The 24,352-nt window shown below is 40.5% G+C and overlaps 1 protein-coding gene across 3 annotated transcripts in view; it reads left to right on the top strand.

Annotated features, from left to right (window-relative positions):
• adamtsl3 (ADAMTS-like 3) overlaps positions 1-24,352 on the top strand; it is a 115,444-nt gene that overhangs the window by 68,228 nt on the left and 22,864 nt on the right. For all 3 annotated transcript variants that reach the window (XM_035416477.1, XM_035416478.1, XM_035416476.1), the window contains exons 7-17: positions 3,051-3,177; positions 10,375-10,449; positions 13,460-13,617; positions 15,084-15,195; positions 15,285-15,423; positions 15,522-15,572; positions 17,294-17,498; positions 17,719-17,866; positions 19,354-19,438; positions 22,549-22,832; positions 23,408-23,537. In XM_035416477.1, the coding sequence (XP_035272368.1) occupies positions 3,051-3,177; positions 10,375-10,449; positions 13,460-13,617; positions 15,084-15,195; positions 15,285-15,423; positions 15,522-15,572; positions 17,294-17,498; positions 17,719-17,866; positions 19,354-19,438; positions 22,549-22,832; positions 23,408-23,537 (1,514 nt within the window). The remainder of the gene's footprint in view (positions 1-3,050; positions 3,178-10,374; positions 10,450-13,459; positions 13,618-15,083; positions 15,196-15,284; positions 15,424-15,521; positions 15,573-17,293; positions 17,499-17,718; positions 17,867-19,353; positions 19,439-22,548; positions 22,833-23,407; positions 23,538-24,352) is intronic.

Raw genomic sequence — 24,352 nt, forward strand, 5'->3', positions numbered from 1 at the left:
TAACTCTGCTGTCTGAAGGAAAAAATCAGCACTGCTTTATTTCCAATGCATTTCCATAGAAACTATGATAATTGCATGAGGAAAAATTCATTTTTAATGACTACAGTTATATGTGACTACAAGACAGATCAGTCATGTCACTATTAAAGTTTCATTGTATCCTCAAACCTTTGCCTTGAGTATAAATTGATTGTTATATATTTTTTTAGCCTTTCTTAGCTACTCAATTCATTCTTGACCATAATGTTCAAATGATAATTTCCATTTTAAGCTGTCTTTAGGGTGTTGATCTGGTGTTTCAAATTAACAACTTATACTCATCGCAGGGCAGCCATGCAATTATAAATACTGGAAATGTCAAACACTTTTTGTGTAATGAATCGCATTGACCTTTGTCCTACGTACAAATTAATGGAAATTGCCATAAATGATGCCAGGCTGTTTTTGTGCCCCTGTTTAATGGAGTTACTGGTTAGTGCATTGTTGTTTGTTTTTACAGACCAGCTTTCCCATGGCGTGAAAAGCAGAAATTGCATTATAGAAGTCTGCCAAACTTGGCTGCATTCCCCTTTGTGTGAGGTTCATTCTTGGGAATAAAAAAGTGACCGATGAACTGATTGCGGTCTAAATGGTGGCAAGGGTCATAAGATGTTTGATTCATTGCAACATTAGGATTCTTCTCCCTTATTTCACAAGGTTCTTTTTTTTCATTTGTAATCCCCAAGGTCCACTTGCATTATATGCAATATTACGCTGTTGTCATAATGTCAGCCCTAATTGTTCAGAAATGGGGTGTTTTTCATTTTTCTTCTCCTCAGTTGAAATGGTGTTTGTGGTTAAAAAAAGATAATAGATGAAGCTGTTTATGAAAGGGAGATTTCATTTGGCGGTATATTTGGAAATAATGTACACACAGTTGTATCTCTAGAATGGTCTTATCCGTAAAAGAAGCGTCAATTCAGTTTTTTTCTGTGAAGAAGAGAGTTTGGCACAGTAAAAAATGTGAAATTCTCTTCCTGATCCGTTCTATTGTCAAAGCACATGCTAAATGTGTTTGGAGCAGGAAGTAATGGGGATGTTCTGGGCGGGGGGAGGCATGGGGTTCACAATAATGAGGTAAAAACACAGCATAAGCACAGAGCACGGCTGCACACAGTGATCCTTGATGATGAAGTCCAGGTTCCGCCAGTCCCTTACTAGCATGAATACAACCAGCCACTTTCAGGCGAGTGACATTTGAAGCTGAACAGAGTACAGGGTAATTAAGGTCTCCATTAAAATCACATTTTTTCCCCCCAAGGTTACTTCAAAAGCGTTTTTGGTACTGTTACAAATCTCTGATCTGACATAGAAATCATATTTTATGTGTTTAATTTATTCTTAAAACCTAATGATCAAAATACTTGACCATTATTTTGAGCATCCGCAAGACCCAGAGTTTGCATTTAACAAATTATATATAAGTATGTTAATTGAAACATAAAAAAACATGCTTATAATCCAGACCAAAGTTATTATTTAATCAAATTGTTGAATAGTAAATTTCTGACCAGTGCATCACTGATATTAATTCATTAGTGATGTTCATATTGGAGGCAAAATTGCATGTTTCAGTTCATAGGATGCAGCCTGGAATGATGACAGCAATTCTCATAAGAAATAAGAAGTGCAATTTTCAACAAATATAAACCTTTCTTTTTCTTTTCATCAATGAGAATGGAGAGCCCCTACTGTTATTTTGCAAAAGGCTGCCCTTACTCAGTTTGCTGACTGCTTTGTGAATTCTGCTTAATTTCCTTTACAGTAAAATGTTCACTGATAAATATACTCTTACTGACTACATATGGTCCCTGTTGGACTTGTACGTACTCTGTTACAGTTGAATTAACATTGGACATTTTATTGTTTTTCCCGTTGTGCTTCATATTATATCATTAATTTGTCATCCATTGATTGCATGCTTATGACAATGTCACAGGAATCAAGCTAATGCAAATATGCAATATAGGTGAGATGGCAGCACATAGTGCTGATATTGATTCAAAAGGTTCAGTAAGGTTGTAGATCTGTGTGCCAGTTAATCCACTTCTGAACTCCTCCCATGGTCCTTTGCTTTTGGATTTATGTGGAGATTTTCTAGTTCATTAGCTTGATAGTTGGGTAATTGACCACAGCTTACTACAGAGAGAATTTATTACTTTGTTTTTATTTGCTGTCCTTTCAGCACATAAACTTTGTGTTTAAAAAGCCATTCAAAGACAACTGGAGCAGCTGAAACCAAGATTTTTAAGATGTTTGCATCTACCATTGACATATAATAGGCTCGATAGAAAAACTGGGACATTTAAAAAGCGTTTCAGACCATTTCGGTTTCAGACACGGTTGCTTAACCACTGCTCCGTACCACTCCACACTGCTGACCATCCTGGCTCACTCCTTAAAGTGCTGCAGTATGGCTCCTCCATCTAGCTCTTGAAGATCTCCTGGGATGCATGATAAAATGGTTCAACGCTAGCTTGAACTCGTCATTACTCAGAGAAAGGCCTGCGTTGGCGTCTGTGGAGGTAAAGTTGCGCAAGGAGTGGAATATTATGTCACCATTAAGAACCAGAAACCTTGTACCCACTGTTCCTTTCAGGGATTTGAAAGTGCGTGTGGGTTTCTCCCTTCAGTCGTGTAAGGCAGGTACCAGAAAGTAAAGGTAATCATATCCAAATGTTAATCTCCATTAAAACGGAGTGTTCTTTCCTGCTGCAGAAGAAGTAGGATTTGGCAGGGGAAAGGGCCACTGGCGTGGGTCTGAGTCATGTGTGCCGGAAAGACGCTAGCATTGGCACCACCTTTGATGGATGGAGGTGGAAATGGAGAATCTGGCGACAAGCGGCCGCTAACGTAAATGAAAAACCAAAGGGGACTGTTTTGAACGAAGATTACGTTATAAGGGGATGGGGAGGGGGATCAAATGAAGATAAGCAAAAATTCCCCCAAAAATCGGAGTTTGTGTACTGCTCATGGTCCCCTCCTCCTGATCGTTCTGTTGCTGTTGGCAGGAGGTGGGATGTGATCGGCAACTCGGGAGCCACGCCAAGGAGGACAACTGCGGCGTCTGCGCGGGGGACGGCTCCACTTGCCGGCTGGTGCGGGGACAGACCCCGTCACACGTCTCTCCTGAAGAATGTAGGTACACAGGGTGTGCAAGTGCTGTGAAAATATACTCGCTCTCTAGACAAATATCCCTCGTTCTGGCACCTGCTTCATCGGCTCGGCTTTCAGTTATCGCTGGCCGCTTGGCCTGGTTCATGGCTGGGCATTATTTTCCTTATGGCCCATGTCGTTTATTTATGGACATTATGCTATTTGTTTTCCATCTGGCTCTCTCAGTTGTCAGGCTGAGCTAACTGACGAGCAATCATAAATAAGCACTTGTTTTTTCTTGCGGTTTTCATAACATTTCATGTGAAGAAAAATCTGTGACTGCCTTTTTGCTGTTCTCCTAGTAATGGCCTTGCTATTTTTTACATTTAATGTAATAAAAACATTTCTTCTTAAATTGGAGTTGGTTAAACAGGCCAAATGTATGGCACAATGGCTTCATTTCAATATGTTAATTAAAAGCTGTATAAAAGTCAAAGCCTTTTCCAGTTCCATATATTAACAGTGAAGGATTGGATGATATGTTGGAATGTTTCTTTCTTAAACTGGGAAATAAAAATTGTGAATATGTATCATACAGAAATAATTTTGATCAAAGAAACCAAACTGTATATTTGCAGTCCTTCAGTTCAGATATTTAAATAGACCTCATTGACCCTCCCAAGAGGAGAAGAAACATTTCAGAATTACTATTTGCTTTTTCATAGTTGATATGAAGTTATGTGAAATTAATTTGAAATGACTCCAACATTCCAGTGTGTTCAACCAACAGAAAACTTTTCTATTAAATGTCCGGTTATAGTAAACTTTCCATATATACTTATATTAATTATATGGATCAAAGTCATTTTCATCATCTGGCTATGTTAAAAACTGTGACTAAAGAAATTCCTCAGAAAACCTGGTGGGCCAGTCGTGTCAAACTCGTGAAAAACTGTATGTATATTAATTACAAATAGAGGCAATACCTCATATTCACACTGGATATAAACATTTGTCAGTAGTGATATTTGTTTTGGAATTGTAGTAATGTAAGGTGTATAATCTGTTCAAGGTAAGTGTATTACATAAATAAAGAACTTTAGAAACATATATCCTCACATTCTTCCTGTCGGGAAGTGTAAGAACTGAGTAGGATGGTTCATACTCAGTTGATTCTTCAGTGATGTATGCTTCCTCAGTGAGTGGTATTTCAGGCAGGATTTCTGCCTGAGCCTTCACAGTGGCAGGTGAAGGCTAGTGAACACTGTAGAAGACCACTTAGCATGGAGGGAGAGTGCAAAAATGACTGAAAATAGGGGTGCCTAATAATTCTGGCACTTCTTGAGAAATAAAAGTAATTGTAAAGAAAAAAAAAGGTTTCTCTTAGAAATAGTTGTAATATAAAAGAACATTATTCTCCAATTTTTTTCAATAACATAATACAGCTCATTACCTGGACTGTTCATTTTATACTGCTTTTTTTACTCATCTTTCTCAAGGGTGCCACTATGGAAGGAAGTAAGCTTTTTATGAAAGATTACTTTGTACTTTTGGGGGCTGCTGATAAAATATGGAGAAGGGTCATTATTGTGATTTCTGAATTAAACTTTACAGGTTGACAGTATGTTCAAAAGGTTCCAATAGGAAGGTAAAATATATGGCTCTTGGTCTAACTAGCTCTTGCAGATTCTTTCTCTTTCTCGTGCATGATTTAACAAGCTTGGCTGTCGAAGTTTCTACCTATGAGACTGCAAATATTTTCCTGTTACTACTCTGATTACAGATGTAGAGTTGTAGTTGTACAGTGATGTATTAAGATGAGTCATATTAAGGTTTTTTATTGTAATTGGTATTTAATGTTCCCTTAACCAAAAATGTGAAATCATTATTTTTTTTGGGTGCAATTAACTTCTCGGCTTGCAATATTAAAACTTGTTTATTAGTCCAAGAAAATAAATCTCCTGTATGTTGCTTCAGTGATTCCGTAGCACTGTATATCAAGTAGTACTATGAATGCTCAATGATCCATCCTAAAAATAATAGGAGACATACTCTTTGTACTATGTACTTTTTTTGGATAAATATAGCAGTTGTTTCAGACAACAAGTTTTTGCTGATGATATACATATTTCCAAAATAAAATAATTCTGCATACTGATCACTCAGATTTTCTGTTAAAAAAAAGTATCTAGTTATAAATAATGAATCATTGGTATATGAACATCAAATGCTGTGAACAGGTTGGAGGTTGGATTATTTTTCGACTTTCTAACTCCTTGTATCACACTGAATCCATATATCCCAAACTAAATGAATCATTGTGTCTATATAGTGTGTAAACAGTTCTACTTTTCTGTGCAGTTCTGTGCAGTTGTGTGATTATTTAGCATGAATCGGGTGTTATCATGGAAAAGAAAATGATAAATGGCTCCTTGAACCATGCCTAGTTTTTAGTTGTAATCTTTGCGATGCATTGCAGCCACTGTCCTGTAATAGAGAGTACAAGGGTGCCTTTGTAAAGTGCTGCAAATGCTGATGTTCTCAAATGTTCTGCAGTGGAAAGAGAATTTTATATTGTTTCTGGAGAGTTTAAGTCTTCAGCATTGGTACGTGCAATGGCTGCCAGTTACACTTAAGTCATTTTCCTCAGACAAAAATTCCAGCGGAACAAAACAGTTAAAGTGGTCGGACAAAGAAATACTGGGGCGTTTGTTTCAATGACAGACTTGCGCGTTTTCACAGCATCATGCTATTCCTTTTAAGACCCTTTTTAACCAAATCTTGGGTAACTTAATCCAAGCATGCTATGCACTTTCTAATAAAGGGCGTCTACCTAATAATTCACCATGGGCAGTGACGACATGTAGGCTTCCTTCAAGTTCCATAGCAGAGCTGGCATAGTTTGTCTCAATATAACTAGCAATATGATATTTTGGTCTCTCCAGGCTGTTATTTTTTGGAAGACAGTCCAGGTTCGGGGTTGCCTTGTCTCCTTGTTAGTAATGCGCTGTTAAACTCATAATGAGAAGCTGGCGGCGATGATTTCATGGTTCATTCCTCGACATTTCAGCCCTGCTTTCAGAATTGAATGCAAAGATTGTATATGGCTGGCCTAATTGCAATTGTTTTTTTATGACCGTCTGCTCTTTCTTTTTTCACCCTGAGGAAACATTTATTTTAAATTGTTATATGATTCAAGCTTACATTTACTATTTTTAAAACAACATTTAATTCCACTGCAGTTGTCATTCTGCAATCACAGACTACACTTATCTTTCTCACTGATTTTGTAAAAATATCACAGTAGAGAGAATGTGATAAATGTTTTTAATCCACTGGAGGACAACATTTTAAATGGCATTAGACATGTTTTATTGTGCTCATAAATTCCAGTACTTGTTTCCAAAATGATTTTTTTTTGGGGGGCACCAAAGGCTTTGGCAGTGTTCCTTCTGCATAATTGCCAGCATCATTGACCACTTACTGAGGGGAAAACTGAGTTTGAAAACTGCAGAAAATGACACTAACATTTAAACCTTTTCATAAGCCTCACGCCTTTCTGTAAAGTGATTTTCCTTAACGTGCCTTAAGCACGCAAGGCGACACAAGACCTGAAATCGTTCTTACACATGCAACATATTTTTCAGTTAAAAAATGTGGAAGTGTAATATAGTAATTAAAAAGCACTTTTGTACTAAGCTGCGTATGTGTTTGGGGGATATCTGAATGTTGTGAAAAGCATGTCAGAGCTATGTCCTGTCTCTAAGCTACATGGGTAGGTGTGTTTAACACATACCACAGTCAACCCTCTGGGTCCTCCAACCCTCCTCTGGATTTAATTAAAGCATTTCTATCATTTCTTTTGAAAATGTGGTACTGCTTTCTTTACTACTGTTGTGAAGTGCTAAATGCTACAGTGCATAGACCATATTCATTCCTGCAAGCATTTTTACCCAGCATATAAACTAAGAAGCTAAAAAAAATTATTCGACAAAAATACTGCAAAATGCATTTTTACCTGCAAAGTATAGGTCTTTCATGCCTTCAAATATTAAAGAGGCCCAGGATAATACATTCACTTCAACTCTCTCTCTCTCTCTCTCTCTCTCTCCCTCTCCCTCTCTCTCTCTCTCTCTCACACACACACACACATATATATATTATAGAAATAATATTTAATACATAATATTTTGAATATAAGAAATATTTGCTGAATTAACAAAAAACAGCAAATAGCAGAGCATTTAATTTATTCTTGTCTCATCATTTTTGGATGGCCTTGTGGATCATTTAAGGACTCCTTTGAGTGTTGTACAGATTCACTCTGTAAACATTTCTTCACAACTTACTTACATATCAGTTGCTGGTGTAAGGACAGAAGTGTTCTCTGTTTCATTCCATGCCCCTCCTCATGAGAGACAAGCAGTGTCAAACTGTATATGCTCTGCTAAACTTCATTCCAATTTTAATTACAAGGCACTGCATTCCACATTTTCCATCATGTTTAAGTACGAACTGGATCTGCATTCCTAATGAAGAATAGGACCTCAATACATGCCTGTTTTACCGATTTGTGTCATATTTCAAGATCGCAACGTATGACCTATATGAAATGTCGTGGCAAGGAAGGTGGAGATGGAATCAATAAAAGTTTGCCAGGAATCCATCCTGTTTTTTTTCTCCCTAAAACAGAACCATTGTCTCTCCGGTAAGAGTTCTAGAGCCCTTTAAAAGTCTGCAGTTTGCTGTGGACCTCTTACATCAGCCGTAGATCGTTGCAGTGTAATTGTCTGGTAATAGGGAACTGGACGTGCTCCCCATGTTTCTGTTATAGTAGCAGACAAAACAAGGGCAATGCAGGCTGGGGTCAGAGAGGTCTTTATGGGCACTTCAGCACAAAGAAAGCACAGAGTGCGTCGCTGCAGTAAGACCATGTTAAATTGCTGCGAGATGGAATGCAGTCAGCGCTGATTCATTGTGCGCTGTCTTTGTGCAGCAGCGCTGATGGAAACCTCTGTGGCCCTAGCCCGTTTGGCCTCGGATTGCCTGTGAGACTGAAAGAACAGTAGGACCGTGCATCCGGAGTCATCGCCGCGACAGACAGTGCAGCACAATTGTAACTTTTTAGCTGCGTTGCGAGCGCCATTCGTCTTCCACCGGCAACGAGCTGAAAATAGCTGACTTGGTTCCATAATGTCTGACCCCACCATTGTACACAGTCTCTCAGGAAGACAAATAAGTTACTTATTGCCAAACTGACAACCACCAGATCTCTTCACTGAAGCTTATGTTTTGTGGAATTTCCTCGGGTGGCCTGACTTCTGAAGTACAGATCTCAGCATGACAGACAGGGTCTGCAATGCCTAGACCCATAGCTGGGGAGTGTCATGTAATAATTAATGTACTGCTCTTTTCAGGCATATTAAAGTAATTAGCAATTATGACACATTTGGTTACTGAATGTTACAGAAGACTTTTTGTTGAAAAGCAGTTTAGTTTAATTGTCTTAAAAATGTATCCTAGCACTTCTAGCCTGTCCTAGCTTGCCTAGCTGTTTTAGACCTGTAATTCCAAGAAAGGGTATGGTTTCAACCACAAGTTCTTTTTTTATTTTTTATGAGAATGGTCTAATGCTTCTTCTCATGAGTCTGACAAAGGAAATGGAATTTGGCAGTACACAGGGGTAGATATGACAAAGCACTGAGAGGCAGACTGGAGCCCTGTCCAATGGCTCCATCAGAAATTCCTGAGATAGAGCGCGTCCCGCCAGCGGAGGGTGATTGATGCGTGCCGTTCGAGCGGAGCGCAATTACACGCCGTTTATAGCCCCCGCGCAGCGCGGTCGCCGGGTCTGAGCGCCCTAATCTCCGCCTCGGATCTGATAACCCGCAGCCGGGGCGGTGCGCGCTAACACCCCCAGGATCTGAGCGCCGCGTCCTTATCGGCTCCGGGCGGGAAGGAGGCTCCACGCTTAAAAAAAAAAAAAAAAAAAAAAAATGACAGAAAAAAAATAAAAAGGGGGGAGGGAGTGAGGGGGGAAAACAAATTGAGAAACCGCCGAGCCTGTGAGGTGCTCCTCGGGTGCTTGAAGGAGCTGTTAACATGAGCGCTTCTGAGGTGCTTATTCATTAGAGATTAGATTTTATCGCCCGCCGGTTGCTCCTCCAGCTCGTTCCTCATGTTACAGGCTGTGAATGAAAGCTGCTGTGATGTTGTATGGAACTGGCTGTAACGTGATACATTTAGACCCCCCTGTCCCTCTCCGGGCAAAATGATGCATGACCTCACTTGTTCCTAGACTGGGGGTAAGAGGCTACCCAGGACGAAATAGGGCAGCTGTGCTTCTTATTTTTTATTTTATTACATTTTTTCCTGATTCATGGCCACAGTTAATCCTCTCCAATATGCACTTGTTCTTATGCTCTAAGCCCTTACAAATGAAGGATATTCGTGAAAAACCTTTAATCCTTCACAAAATTGATGGTTTTCATGAAAATTAAGGCTAAATCTGTGCCTGATTAGTCCTTCTTCATGGCCGTGATCAAATACAATTCAGTAATAGGGTAAAATTGTACAGATTAGAATTTCACAATTATTGTCATATTCCATAATAGGATTGACTTGAAATTTGGGAAATGCATTAATTCATGGTACTGTACCATTCAATGATGCACTCATTTTCATTTTACCATCCATTTTTCCCTTGGTATAAACAATTTGAACCATGACTGTTGGCTTTGGTTCATATGTAAACCCATTCTTTACAACATTCACAAAACAGCAACTGCATTGCTTTTTAATCTGTGGCATGGTCTAGCCATTGACAGTATCCTTGTCAGTCTATAAATCAAGGTTAAAGCTTGTGTGTATACCAGCTTTTGGAATTCTGTTCCCACAATCCTTCACTGTCATGACCTCCTGATTTATTTAGATTATTATGCCCGCATGTGGAGACTGCTGTGATGGAAATGAGGACCGCAGAAAAGACTGTCCTGGTTTATTTTTGAGAGTGTGGCTCAACGTATATTAAATCAGTGTAGAGAGGCTCTTGCTAATTTAAAACAAATGCTATTTGTTTGGTGCTTTTGATTGTATCAGACATTTAGTCAGAGCATACATATATACAACTTTTAAATATTGCCCTTTATGTGCAACTTGCCACAAATGTGCAGATAATGGTGTATATAAAATCAAATGAATAGTTGTAACAACATCCTGCTTTTGTGTCCATGCCTGCAGCTGTGAAGACTGTGATCGAAGTGCCCCTGGGAAGCCGTAGCATGAGAATCACAGCAAAGGGTCCCAATGCCATCTGTGAGTAAACTCTCGCCTTTACCACTCCTGCAGATAAGGCCTTTCACGGACATTCGGGGTGGCTAGGATGGAAAGGGTGATTTCATGCAACCTGCTGATGCAGCAAACATTACGGCCCTGCAGTTATACGGCAAGAATAATGGGCAGTGCACTTTCACAGTTGTTTCTTTAAACTTAGGAAAATTGGTAATGTTTGGAAGAAAAACTGCTCTGCAGATTTTTAAAGGGTGGTATTCTTCCAACTGGATCAGGAATAGTAAATAAACCTTGAAAACATCCCACCAGTGGCCCTTTCTCAGGCTCCCGAGATGAGTTGTGTGTCTGTAAGGCTTTATCTGTGCCGTTCTTTGCTAGCCGGCTTTCAAACAATCATCAAATTATGCGCTAGAAGGAAGTACGTGTGCCCATTCCCGAGGCAGGCTTTGCTTGCTTATTTAATGGCCGTGGTATATTTCTTCAAAATATTGTATTTGGGCTGTATGGTGTAAAGTAGTTGGTTATTTGGTGGAGCTGACAATACCTTCAAACATTCTGTTTATGTTAGAACCAAGTAGAACCTCATTTACAGATATCTTTTTCCAGGCAAATGGAGCCTTTTCAACATAAATACGACCAATCCTTTAATGAGATTAAAGCCAGCCTATGGCAGCCCCTCCTCCCTCTGCTTCCAGTCTCACATTCATCCTTCCTGTAGCCATCTGGCAGCTGTTTGGCTCGATGCGAAGAGGAAGGAGTCATCACAGTGCAGCTCAGGCCACTGAGCTCTATGAGAATCACACAGCTTTCCCACATCACAATTCCAAAATATAGTCGCCCTTAACCCTTGTGTTCTGTTTACTTATTAGCACCTGTGAAACTGTTAGCCTGGGTCATATATACCCAGGACATTATTGGAATTTACAGTACAGAAATAAAATTTATACAAAAATACTCAATATATATTATCTTCATCTCAATTACAAACAATATAAACAATATATATGGTTAATATTTACCATTTACTTCTGCTAGATCACATTTTTACAATGAAACCGTCTGTCATTTTTGTGATAAAGATGATTTATATAAGTCCACTGCAGTGGAGGGATGGCAGCATAAATCATGTTTATCTGTGAAAAATTTAAATGAAACAGTTTTCACATAGTAGATTATTGATTGTTTATGAACTGACATTCTCAAATATTTTTCATCTTTATCTTATATTCAAAGAAACCATATCGCAAAAAGACATAATGCAAATTCAGATTATCAACAACAAATATAAACAAACCAAGAGCCAAATTTGCATTGTTTAGTCACTGGTTTTGAAATACATCTCTCAAAAGTGTCAGTCCTCTTTTATAAGTTTCAAAAGTTTTGGGTCAGTTTTATCCAAACCGAACCCGTTCCCCTCCCGTTCGAGGTTAGAAAGCAAACTCAGGGAGTGGATAATGGTAACAGCCCCATGATGGTCGCATCACGGAGTTCATGCATGTCTCTGGAAATGCTGCGGGGCTGGGTTCACAGGCTGCAGGCGGAGCGGGGTTCGCAGCGTAGCTGGTAGGAGTCGAGCCCTGTAGGGACGCCGGCCGGTAATCTTGGGGCTTTGTGGCAGGCATGCAGCTGCAGACAACGGTCCATTAGAGACTGCCCCTGCCATTTTGTTCCCCCAGACACATTGGGACTTGAAAATTCACCATGTGAATTCGCCACCATTTTCACACGAGTTAGCCATTGCCTTATCGGTGACAAACATCACAGCGACGATCCAGGTGTACATGCAATTTTTTTGGGTGGAAGCTTTAAAATGGGCTCTGACTGACCATAAAATTGCTTTAACAGATCATTTGTCAGCTATCAAGAGACTAATAATATATATATGGAAAAGCTAACCAAAGTTTAAAAGGGGAAAAAACTTTAGACAACCTAAGATTTAGAAACCCCAGAGCCCAAGCCTTTAGTTCATGAACTTAAGTTAAAGTAAATATTTTCCAAACCTAGTCTGAAAACTTATGATCATATTTCTTTCATGTAGTCCGTCTTGATCCCTTTTGCGTGTTACAAATTATGTATATGCATGGTACAGCAATAATTCATCCATTAATGGTTTCAACTGTACCACAATTAAGCTGTTTGAATAGACATCACACGCTGTTGATCATTTTCAAAAGGTCTGGAATTCATTGACATTGTTAATTATGTCTCTTATATCAGTTATAAGTCAGTCTGACCAGACATTATTTCGGGGAAGCTTTTAATGGTCACCGAATTACGAATCTCAACAATCACCATGAGATGGATGCACGTTGCCAAAAGAGGAAACGAAACATCTTGAGCTTGCATCACTGAACAGCTGAGGATAGGTGTCGAGTTACATGGGAGAGGATTCTGTTGAAATGAGGTCTATTGTAACCCAATCCCAATCAAGGAGCTATCACTGTGCCTTAACTCTTTTTTTATGTAGTGTCCTCAATTATCCACTCAGTCTTCCAGTTAAAATATGCCCATTTATTCAGATAGGCAACGTGTTGCACAGTGCACTTGGGAACTTGAGGGAGCTGTTTGCTAGCTGTCACTGGACAATCTTTGTGACTGTGGCTGTTTATCTGGTCTTGATTTTTGTACATCGCTCCCAGTTTATGCAGCACATCTGTGGCCTATGAAGTGTGGTTATACTTCACCACAGTAGATAGTGACAAATTGATTTAGTGTCAATCACTGTTAAACACAGGAATTGACACAAAATTGTCTTTACATCTACATTTAGAACATTTAGACAGTATTCTGTTTAGTTTCCATGTTGAAAAGCATTTGGAGGTTCTTGCATTACTTCACCAAATGTTTTACTATAAAGTTGAGTAATGAGAAATGCAAGTCACTATATATACGTGCATATTTGTATGCAGTTACTGTAGCAGAGCAGTAGAGGGTTTGGGAGCAGTGGTTTCAATGAATATTATGACTCCTTGGCCAGGAGAGCTGTCGTTTGTGTATTTTATCTGGCTGTGTCTGTGTCCACACTGTTCTTTAGTACTGGAGTCACACACTCTTCAGGGGCGCAAAGAGGAACATAGCTTCAGCTCACCAGGCCAGTACATCATAGAGAACACCACTGTGGATTTCCAGAGAGGATCGGATAGACAGACGTTACGGGCCCACGGACCCCTGACTGCAGACTTCATCTTCAAGGCAAGGACTGGAAAACTCGTACTCCTCTGAATGCCTTTGAGTGCCTCCAATAAAATCCAGGCTTATCTGAATATAAGTAATAAGCTGTTTCTGCAGTTGCAAAAAGAATTAGGTGTACTTCTCAAGAGGTTACTTCGATTATACGCTCTTCCAAAAGTTGCAACAGCTTTTGATTCACTCTCCCCTGTGGAGTTTGAGGCAGCACTGCCAACATAATAAATCTTTCAGAAATTATTATTTTTTATTTCCTATGAATGAAATGATTTATTTCCTGAAATCGTATGCTGTCTGTTATTTATTGCACTGTACTTCCAAATATACGCACCTTACAATATCTTCAGTTTTCTTCGTTTTTAATTAGTTTTTTTTCTTAAGACCTTAGTTTTTTAAATACATTTTAAAATCTAACAAATTTTCCTCACATTATTTTCAAAATGTTGAGGATAAACATGCCATTGAAAAATAAATGACCCTCTTGTGTTTAATCAAAGAAAAAACAAAATTAAATGTATGCTGTTTATATAAAACTCCTACTGTTATGTAATTTCAAAAACATATTAGTTCTGGTGAACTTCAGAAGCGTAAGGTTGCAAAGATACCTCAGAGTCAGCAGTGATTTCAAAGAGCACTGAGTGAATCTGTAGCCACTTCATTAGTAAGTGAACAACCAAACAATAAAAGCAGTGAAACCAGCTCTGAATCATTTGAAAAGTAATTTCAAAATAATTTGAAAACATTTTTAGACAGTTGTATACATGTAAAATATAATAGAAAATATAATACAATATAATTGAAAGTACAAACTTGAAAAAAAATCTGTGTTTTACTCATGTCAGCACTATAATGCGAGATAGAATAAGCTAAACCATGACTTCTATTCCTGGCATAGAGAAATGCCAGGAATAGTAGCTGAATAGAAAAATTATGTATTCTTTGGGCTCAACCTTAGCCACTGGTGCTACCACAGCATTGAAAAGTTTTCAAGTGACTCACTTCTGTGGCGAATTGAAGAAGTATGAAATGACTGCTCTAATCATCATCATTGTCTAAAAGTTGAGTCTCGAGGACATTGCTTTGCAAGTAACACTTGAGATGCTGTGCTTCACGTGGAACAGATGATGTAATGTGATTTATGGCCTGGATCAGTGCCTACAAAGCAAATGCTCCACTTTAGAGTTGTATAGATTAGAATTTTTTGTTGCATTTTATCAGTCTTCATTTCCATTGTTGTGTGATGCAGTTATAGATGCCACAAAAAATGACTTTGAAAAAACAAATGTGGTGCAATGTTTGAATCCAGGCAGTCTAATTATGACCATAAAAGCCTACGATGGTTTTGTTTGGTATTAGAGGCACTCAGAGAAGCCTGTTTTGATGGAGTGCACAGGGACATAGACATGTGCTGGGTATTGGATCTGCACCATTGTAGATGGGATAACGAAGGTCCACCGTTTGGTTCCCTGCAGGTAAAGTATGTGTCTGCCCAGGACACTCTGGTTCAGTTCACGTTCTACCAGCCCATCCGGTACCAGTGGAGGGAGACAGACTTCTTCCCCTGCACCGTCACCTGTGGAGGAGGTAATAGGAATCCCCACTGGTTACTGACAAGCTCATCAGGAGCTTTTTTGTTTTGAACCTAATGGTGATGAATGTGCCTGAATTGTCAGGGTACCAGCTCAATTCAGCCGAGTGTACGGACATCCGCTTCAACCGCGTGTTGCCGGACCACCACTGCCGCAATTATCCCGAGAACAAGAAGCCCAAACCCAAACTGAAGGAGTGCAACATGGACCCATGCCCTGAAAGGTCTGCCTCATGTCTTCCATTGTTGTCACCGATGCGCTATTTATACAGATCCTCTGTTGTGTCTCAAATTTCTGATTTGACCTTTTCTCTCTGCCCAGTGATGGCTTCAAAGAGGTGATGCCGTATGACCACTTTCAGCCACTTCCACGGTGAGCGCCTGTTTCTCTCTGTACATTGAGCTGCATGGCCGCAAAGCCACAATGCTTACTCTGATGATAACAGTCTCCAGTCTCCCCCTCACTCTCCCTTATAATGTAATGGAAAGTATATGAAAGAAGCTGGAGTTACCTGCAAGTGTAGCCAACCAAGATTTAACTAAACATTAATTTTCAAGAGACATTTGACCACACTTTATTACATGGCAGGTATAAAACCTTGGAATGCTTGGAATTGCTGCTTTTTATGTCATTACATAAATACTTGAGTTTTGAGTTTTAGCCAACATTAACAAATGCTTGTAAATGTGTTATTTCAAAAGAGACTGGTCTGACGATGTTGAGAGAGCTCCACGTGGCTACCATGGAATTGCAGTAGTATATACTGGCATATCAACAGTGTATATGAAACCTTGTTGAATTTCTCAACACTGAGGCCCTGTCCTCTAATATGTTTTATTTACTAATGGCCATTAATGTTTGAGATTAAGCAACACATTTTTAAAGATGTATAATGTAGTTAGTACATAATCTAAAGTGCCCCCAGGCTGATAAACTCCCTGGAAGTGACCAGATATATATAGATTATATATGGTTGCATTTGAAAATCCAAATCGTTATCTCTACACATTTCTGTACATTTTCAAATCATTTAACACATAAGGAGCAAGTTCTTCAATATGAAATCATTACATCTGGTATCTAGAAGTTCTTTCAGCACCCTTTATGGAATAAAAACAATTACTACCATACTGATGAGTTTGGACACCCTCTGCAAACATGTTCATCTCAAGCCCAAGGGCCATATTCATGCTGTGCAGGTTTGCAATTGCAGTGCCATACTTTGCTCACTGTAATACACTGACAGCTTTTGTGTGATCAAAAGTAATTTGGAGAACCTTAAATGCAGAAAGGCATTCAATGTGCACCCACTCTTTTATCTGCTGGATTTTATTTTGTGTGCTGACAAAGGCAATATGTAGATTTTTTTTGTGCTAGTTTTTTTCTTTTTATATTTTTGTAGCTACTGCATGCTGATTGTCTGTGGTTGGGCCAAAGCTGAAAATGTGTTGATGCTGCTTAATTAATAAGGTCTTGCATTTGGCACATGTGAATTACATGCTGTGCCTTTGATGTAATTTATTCCAGCTGAGCTGTGTTAATAATAAATGGGAACTATTTTAAGTTTATGGTAAGTTCTTTCTGCTAAAGGTGAACTTTCTGTCGTATGTTATTCTGTTTTTGTTCTGTATTGATGGTGAGTTGACTGTATTGATGGTGAATGTACTTCTGTCAGTAGTTTGTAAAGTATGTCCATTAATAATGTGGTGTTTGTGCCAGGGGTGAGTTTACAGTGTATTTTGGTGACACCAAATTATTTTGGTGACTGGTCTGTGTAGATTCCAAAGCAGAGATAGTCTGTGGAGGGCACCCGGTCTGTTGTTTTTTGTTTTTACTCAGTAAAAAATTAATGTTCAATTACAGCAGATAATTAAACAGTTGGCTCAGTTCACTGGACTTTTGGGTCACATACACATTTCAGTTTAAAACTAAGACCAGTGTACCCATTGGTTCTCCTGGACCACAGTTGCCCACTCCTCCTCCAAAGGTGTCATTATTGGTGTTCTAAAGCAGGACTGTCAGATAAAGTTGAATTAGTGCGGGCTGCAGAAACAGGGTTGTCCTCGCTGATCTGTGTTCTCTGTCCTCTTCAGCTGGGAGCACAATCCGTGGACCTTGTGCTCAGTGTCGTGCGGGGGGGGCAGCCAGGAGAGGAGCGTGATGTGCGTGGAGGAGGACGTGCACGGCCAGATCTCTCAGGTGGAGGAGTGGAAGTGCACGTACTCCCCTCGCCCCGAGGTGCAGCAGAGCTGCAACACTTTCGACTGCCCTCAGTGGATGGCCATGGAGTGGTCTCAGGTGAGCACTCTTCTGAGAATAATCTCTGCTCTGAACACCTGCAATCATTATGACACCCACCTTCTTCTCACTTTTTAATACCCTTTGGCTCATAATAAGCCCATTGTATGTGACCAACTACAGTGCATGAAATCTGCTGCTCTGATGTTTTTGTGTTGAATAAATACAAACTGCCCATGGCCGTAGAGTGAGGTATTGTAATGGCTTGTTAATTTTCCAGTGCACAGTTACCTGTGGCCGTGGCTTGCGTTACAGAGTGGTTCTGTGCATTGATCACAGAGGGCAGCACACCGGAGGGTGCAACGCAGGGCTGAAGCCTCACATTAAGGAAGACTGCCTGGTGCCCGTTGCATGCTTCAAGCCTCAAGGTATGGACCTCTTGTAAACGGTCTGCTGGCTGTAATTCACTCTACAGGGTGAAGGTGTACTGTGTGGAAAATTAGAGTGTAATGGTCGACCACATCACCTAGAGAATGTCTCTGTTCGACTGATGAAAGTTGAACTCCTTTGGGCATTGGGTTTGACAAAGCTCAGTGGAGTGATCCCTGCCAGCTTGCCAGGGTGTGATAAAGGCATTGTAACGTCAAATGAGGCAAAAGGTTTCCCAGGCCATGGAAGAGGTCTTTTTGACTTAAAAGCATCCAGAATGATCCGCCGTGAGCTCATGGGCACTTCCTCATCTGTTTGCAATGATCCCCTGGTTAATACTCACGCTTTGTGCTCTGCCTGCTTTCTCGTTGGCCCTCTAGGGGCCAGCTCTTTAAAGAGCTGACTGACAGGCAGCCGAAAGAGCGAGCCGGGCTTTCCGGACGGGAATGCTCGGACTTTGCCATGAGAGCCGGCAGTCATTCCGTTGTCGTCCGTGTGATGGGAGAATGTGTCACTCACACATTGGCAGCTGTCACCTTGACTCACCCTGATTCAGATGCAGCCAAAACTATTTTCCTGAATGAAGTAAAAAGAATGATGTTTTAAGGAGATATATGCCATTTCGCTCCTAAAATTCTTAAGTGTACTAATGTAGCTGCATGATATTCTGTAACAATGATTATTACCAACATGTGGTGCATTACCTTTATTTTTTGTCTTTTTTCTTTAATTATACTTGATGCAGTAGTGCACATCTGATCTTCAGGCAGCATTAAATGCTTCTGGGGAAAAAAAATGTTACCACTGCTATTTATTGACTGACAGCTAATCAGCAGCTAGGCCTTGCAGCTTCAATGTGATTGACAAAAACACATCGCATTATCAAATGGAAGCTGTATGGCCTTGCCGCTGATTGGCTGTCTTGTCAGCACCCAATAAGATTAATGAGAATAAGATTCATGCTTAAAAAATATCGATATTAAGTTGTTGCCTTGATTGCATCGGCTGTCTGGTTCTGAGAGCTACTGTATCTCATCGTTAGCTTCCTGACAGTTAACAAGATGGATTTCTAAAAGAGCAAAGGAGCAGATGGTGGTAGCATGCCTAATTTGCTCTCATATGCAAGAGATAAAACATTTTCATGCAACTGATTGCTTGCTTGGGTCTGCTTGGGTCAGTGGAGAGCTGATTGATTGATCCTTTCTGTTCACCTATTTATTTCTTTTGGAACAGGATCGCTAAAGTTAGTGAAGGATTTGGATGAAGCAAGGTGAAATGGTTGGTTTTGTTACACAAAAATAATTATTGCAGTTTAGGGGCCTCTGTGACAGTTGTGATAATGTTGTTGATTTATTCTTGACGATGCTAGTGAGAAACAGGGCAACAGGACATACTTTTGGTCATGCTTTACCAATAAGGAGTTCCTGTTGGGAAGGGGTTTTCCTTACAAGGACCCAGGTGAATGATGGATTCTCTGTTCTTCCAGAAAAACCTCCTGTGGAAGCAAAGCTGCCGTGGTTAAAACAAGCCCATGAACTGGAGGAGCCAAGAGCTGCTTCGGAGGAGCCAACGTGAGTCACTGGTCTTTGTCTGGGAGGCTCATCCCTGCTAACCAATGAGCAGGAGCTACTCTTCCATAGTGTGGAAATGTCTGGGGAGCTCCTCAGGTGCAAAAACTTCCACACGTGTGTCATTGAGGCACACTGACAAACGTGTGGAAGTTTTTGTGCAAATTTTTGCTTTGTTAGCACAGCGCAGAAGCAGTAGATGACCCTTTGTTTCAATTTATAATGAGCTATTGGATGTGAGCGTGAATGGCAGTGGTTAGTGCAACGTGCTTGGGTTCATTTTCGAGTCCCAGAGTGTTATTAAAATTATAATTTCAAACTCTGAAATTATATTTTCGTTAACAGCGGCCAAGGGAGTACATATTCCTGTCTGTTCAAAGCCACAAAACAGTCATGCCAAAAAAATTCCAGCCTCTGTGGTCTACCAAGTCAGCCATCATAAAATCTCATAAAGTACTGTAAAAAGTATGTGGGGGTGAGTGTTTAGATATTCACAATGGGGAAGGGAAGAACATCCCAGACCATCATCTTCAGAGGTGGAACATGACAGAGGGTTTTTGGGTCTTACCGTTATTCTGATAACTAGATTCATGTTACAGATTTATAACAGTCTGCACATGGAGTCCATGCTTTGCTCCACTTAGGAGAATACAGGGGATCGTGTCAAAGAGTCGGTTATCTTTGCTATCGGAGAACACCCCATTCATCCTTGCTGAGGAATTTACATTTGGATTCCGGCGTAAGTCATATCTGTCCAGCAGGACGCTCTTATTCGCGGTGAAGGCGGGCCCTCCATGCCGCTCTCGCCCCGGCGCTGATAACGCGCGACTCGAGTGCCGCGGAATTAGGCCGCCATCATTCTTCTGGTGTGGTTTACACAGCTTATCCGGAGGAGGCCTCTTGTTTTGCCCTCCTCCGTTTCGCTCGCTTCCTCCTCCGATAACAGCGTGATTAAAGTGTAGGCGAGGGCCTGGCCGAGACTCACGATGGCTGATAAGCAGGCGCTGGGATCTGTCAAGAGCGAGACCTCACTCATGACACCAGCGAAGCGCCCTCCACCACCGCACAGCCGTCGTGTGGTTACCGACACCTGTTTCCTAAGCGGCTGTAGACCTTCCTCTCGAGAAATGGCCCGGTCTAGTACGACACTTGAGAAGAGAACCACTTAAAACACAGAATCTGTTTTTTTTTTTTTAGATTGCGTGAAGTCGTGCAATTCTGACATCGTGATATCCCTTAATAACACGCACACATTAGTCAAAACATGACATGTTGTGGCTTTTAGGGAGTTGCAAGCCTCGTAAAAAGGTAATCCCTTAAGCCTGGGCACTGTTTAGACAGCAGGACTGTTAGGGTGCGTGTTGACTTTCACGTTGAGTTTTTGCAGTTGGACAAGCTTGAATGCTTTCACAGGCTCTGTGGCCCGACTGTGCTCCTAAAGTGTGTTTTGCTGGATTTGATAAAAGAAAAAAAAAGTTTTTTTTGCTGGCCTGTGTTCTTAATATTTTCTCAAACAATTTGAAAATGAAGAGCATATTGGCCAACCTATGCCAATCTAAATTTAATAATGCATTTAAGTAGCAATGAATAAAATTCAGTTGATTTACAAAATTTTCCTTTTCCAGCCGTCATGCTCTGCATTTCATTAAATGTTGGAACAATGTCCCTGCTGCTCATATTTTATTGGAATAGTGTTCCTGCCATTTATATTTTTCGTATATAATTTGATGGTATTTTGTGTAATGGTAGGCATAATATGCAGTAGAACTGTTCTGTCCATGCCCGTTACTGAAGGTTCATGGTTTGAAAGGTTTTACACATGCTATTCAACCAGCGGTTATTTGACACCTTGGACAATGGACAGTTTATGTTCACATCCTGTCAACATACCTAAGTACCAAAGACTGGGTCGCAACCTATAGTTTTACATTGGCTATTATAGCACAGAATCTCCAGTGTACACCAGTAACATCAGTGGCAGTGTAATGTAACAGTCTGGAGACATAGAGCACATTGAATTTTTTACATGAAATACGACACACATTTTTCATTAAACTCTCCATCTGTTCAGTCTGTTCTTCCCTATTCTAAAGGTGTGCCAAAAAGCTTTATATAAGCAATAAGAAATTGCTGATACAAAGTTATAAATGATTAAATGTTGTAAACAGAGCCACCTGCAAATGACTTGTACATGTTAAAAAATTCTTTTTTCATTTAAATGCACATTCTTATGTATGATTTAATGTGTTTAAAATTAAAGGTCATGGGCTGTTGGGTGGCTCATCCCATTAAAAGGACAGTTCACTTTGGGGTTTATTTTGTTATCTTATTTCAGTTTAAGTATTTGTTGTTGTTGTTTGATTGGCCCAGACAGTTTTTTGCATCATTTTTATAAAATACTTTTTTGTAATTTGTAAAATTTTCTGATGACTGACTAGTATTACAGTGGCTGATGTAGAATCATTTGTATGTTAGTGGTCTAAAGCAAGAAAATGGACTTTGAGGAATTCCAAATTGGGCAAACTGGACACAAGGACAAGCAGCAGTCCAGCAGAACTCTCACCCAGAAGCAGTACATACTGTGCAGAAGCACAGTGCATGGATGGGTTTCACAGTTTAGTTGCAAATCTGGACTGTGCCAGTGCTGACCCTAGCCAGTAGCACCACAGGACAATACACAGTTGGTGTCTCCCAGGGATGAGAGGGTTTCAGTTGGCTTGGATGACAGCATTTCATTGTGTACCAGTGGCCCTTGCTGGCTGAGTGGGTGCCCAAAAAATTTGCCCGTTGAGTGGATGAAGGGTCTTCTACTGACTTCTGTCAGTGGCTGCATTGTGTGTTAGAAAGCAGTTGCCATCACATGCTTTGGAGGGAAGCATGTGCTCGTCTGCCCTCTCCTGAATCAACGACAGAGGTTGTGATGAGTGTTGCAGCATGAGTGAATTGTAGAGATAAAGGTGGGGAAAGCATAAAATTAAAGATTATTAAATCCAAAGTGTATCATTTGTTAGGGTTAGGGTTAGTATGCTGTATGTTAGTATGTTAGTATGCTGTAAATGTCTTAGTTTGTCTTAGTTTGTGGTAACTGAGACTTGCTTGCTGTTCTTTATCAGGTTTATCCCCGGGCCGTGGTCGCCCTGCAGCGCCACCTGTGGGCCGGGTCACCAGAGTCGCGAGGTGAAGTGCAGGGTACTTCTGACCTTCTCGCAGACGGAGGTGGACCTGCCGGACGAGGAGTGCGGGGCAGAGAGGCCTTTGTCTGAGAGGGCCTGTACCCCCCGGCCCTGTGGGGGGGCCCCAGCCCTCCGCCCGCCCCTCGGACCTGAGCGCCAGGGCGAGCAGCGCTACAGCTGGGAGTACGCAGGCTTCACTGCCTGCTCTGCATCCTGTGCATCCGGTAAACATGGGCCAAGATATGCACCTGGAGCAGTATTCAGTAATGATCTGAATGCTAGAATTCTTCAAATAGTACATTCAGTGAATTTTGAAGGGATTCAAATGGTTTCCTAACACTGTACCACTTTGCCCTGGCAGTGTAGGGAGTGTGCAGTAGCTAAGGCTTGTGAGATTCTTTATTTTCATTTATGCACAGAACAAGAGCATCATCCACGAATCAAGCTTTTGAATAAGCTCTTAAGATATCATTTGCTGTTCTAATTGCTTGTTTGAATATTTTCAGTATGTGTGAATACCCCACAACCGCTCACACTAAAAAGTTGCGCTGAATACAAACTATATTATTATTATTTTTTTTTTTTTGTTTGTTTCTAGTATTTCGTTTTTAGGGTGGACACTTCATAGTATTGCTATGCACCACAAACAGCAGGAACTAGCTGCTGTAAATTAACACTTGTACTGTACTGTGAACCTGATGCTCTCGTCATGTCGGAGGTTTGTCACCCGAAACCTATGAAACCCTTTCCCCTGAGCAGGAGGCCTCTGTTCTCAGACGCCTCTTCTCCCCTCCTGCAGGGAAACAAGAAGCTGCTGTGAAATGCCTGGACAGCGAGAGGCGGGAGGAGGTGGATGGTGGTCTCTGCGACCAATCAAGCCGGCTGCCCACGATGATGCGAATCTGCAACTCCCATCCCTGTCCCCCAAGGTAAGGATAACAAACGACTAGCGCATTCTGCAGTTCTGGCCAATGAGCTTCTGGGAATCCACTGTTTCAAAAGAACACTGTGTATACATGACTGACTGTCATAATTCTTGCGTAGTACATCTCAAAGCATTGTGCACATTTAATAAATTTAGTAATGCCAAACACACAATAATTCATAGAAGAACATAACCATATATGCAATACTAAAATCGTTGGATATTTATGATATGTTATTGAAAAAAGCTGTTCAGGACCACATTGCTACTGCATTCTCATTCAGGGACAACTTTCAGATATTGGTTGGCAGTGTAGTAGCATGGATTATGGTAATGATGTTCATTGCTGGTTCCATGACTATAGTAATGCCACGTAGAATAAATAGAATAAAACCAGATTAAAGTATCCAAGAAACATGTCAGCCTGCTACCGCTAATGGAGCCAGGCAACTAAAGCCCCATTTGTTGCATATGACTTCTCAATTAGGGAGACGTCCTATAAAACACACATGAACAGGTGGTTTTAATAGTACAGGCCCAGCTACAAATCTTTCTGCTTGCCATTTATCTTTCAGAACTGTATATGGCAAGACATATATGCAATCTCTGGTTTAATGTTTAAACAAAAGACTCACTGTGCTAAAGAAATATTCCACAGGGTACATGTAGACCACAAAGATAAAGTCCAGTGTTTGGCAAAAAAAAAAGAGAGACCTGTGGTCTTAGTAGTAAAATAGCTTGAGATTTTTAAAAAAAACAGAGAAGAAAAATGCACAATTTGACATTTAAAGTTGCCATCTATATATTATTTTACACATT

This window comes from Anguilla anguilla, chromosome 5 (assembly GCF_013347855.1).
Source record: "Anguilla anguilla isolate fAngAng1 chromosome 5, fAngAng1.pri, whole genome shotgun sequence".
NCBI lineage: Eukaryota > Metazoa > Chordata > Actinopteri > Anguilliformes > Anguillidae > Anguilla > Anguilla anguilla.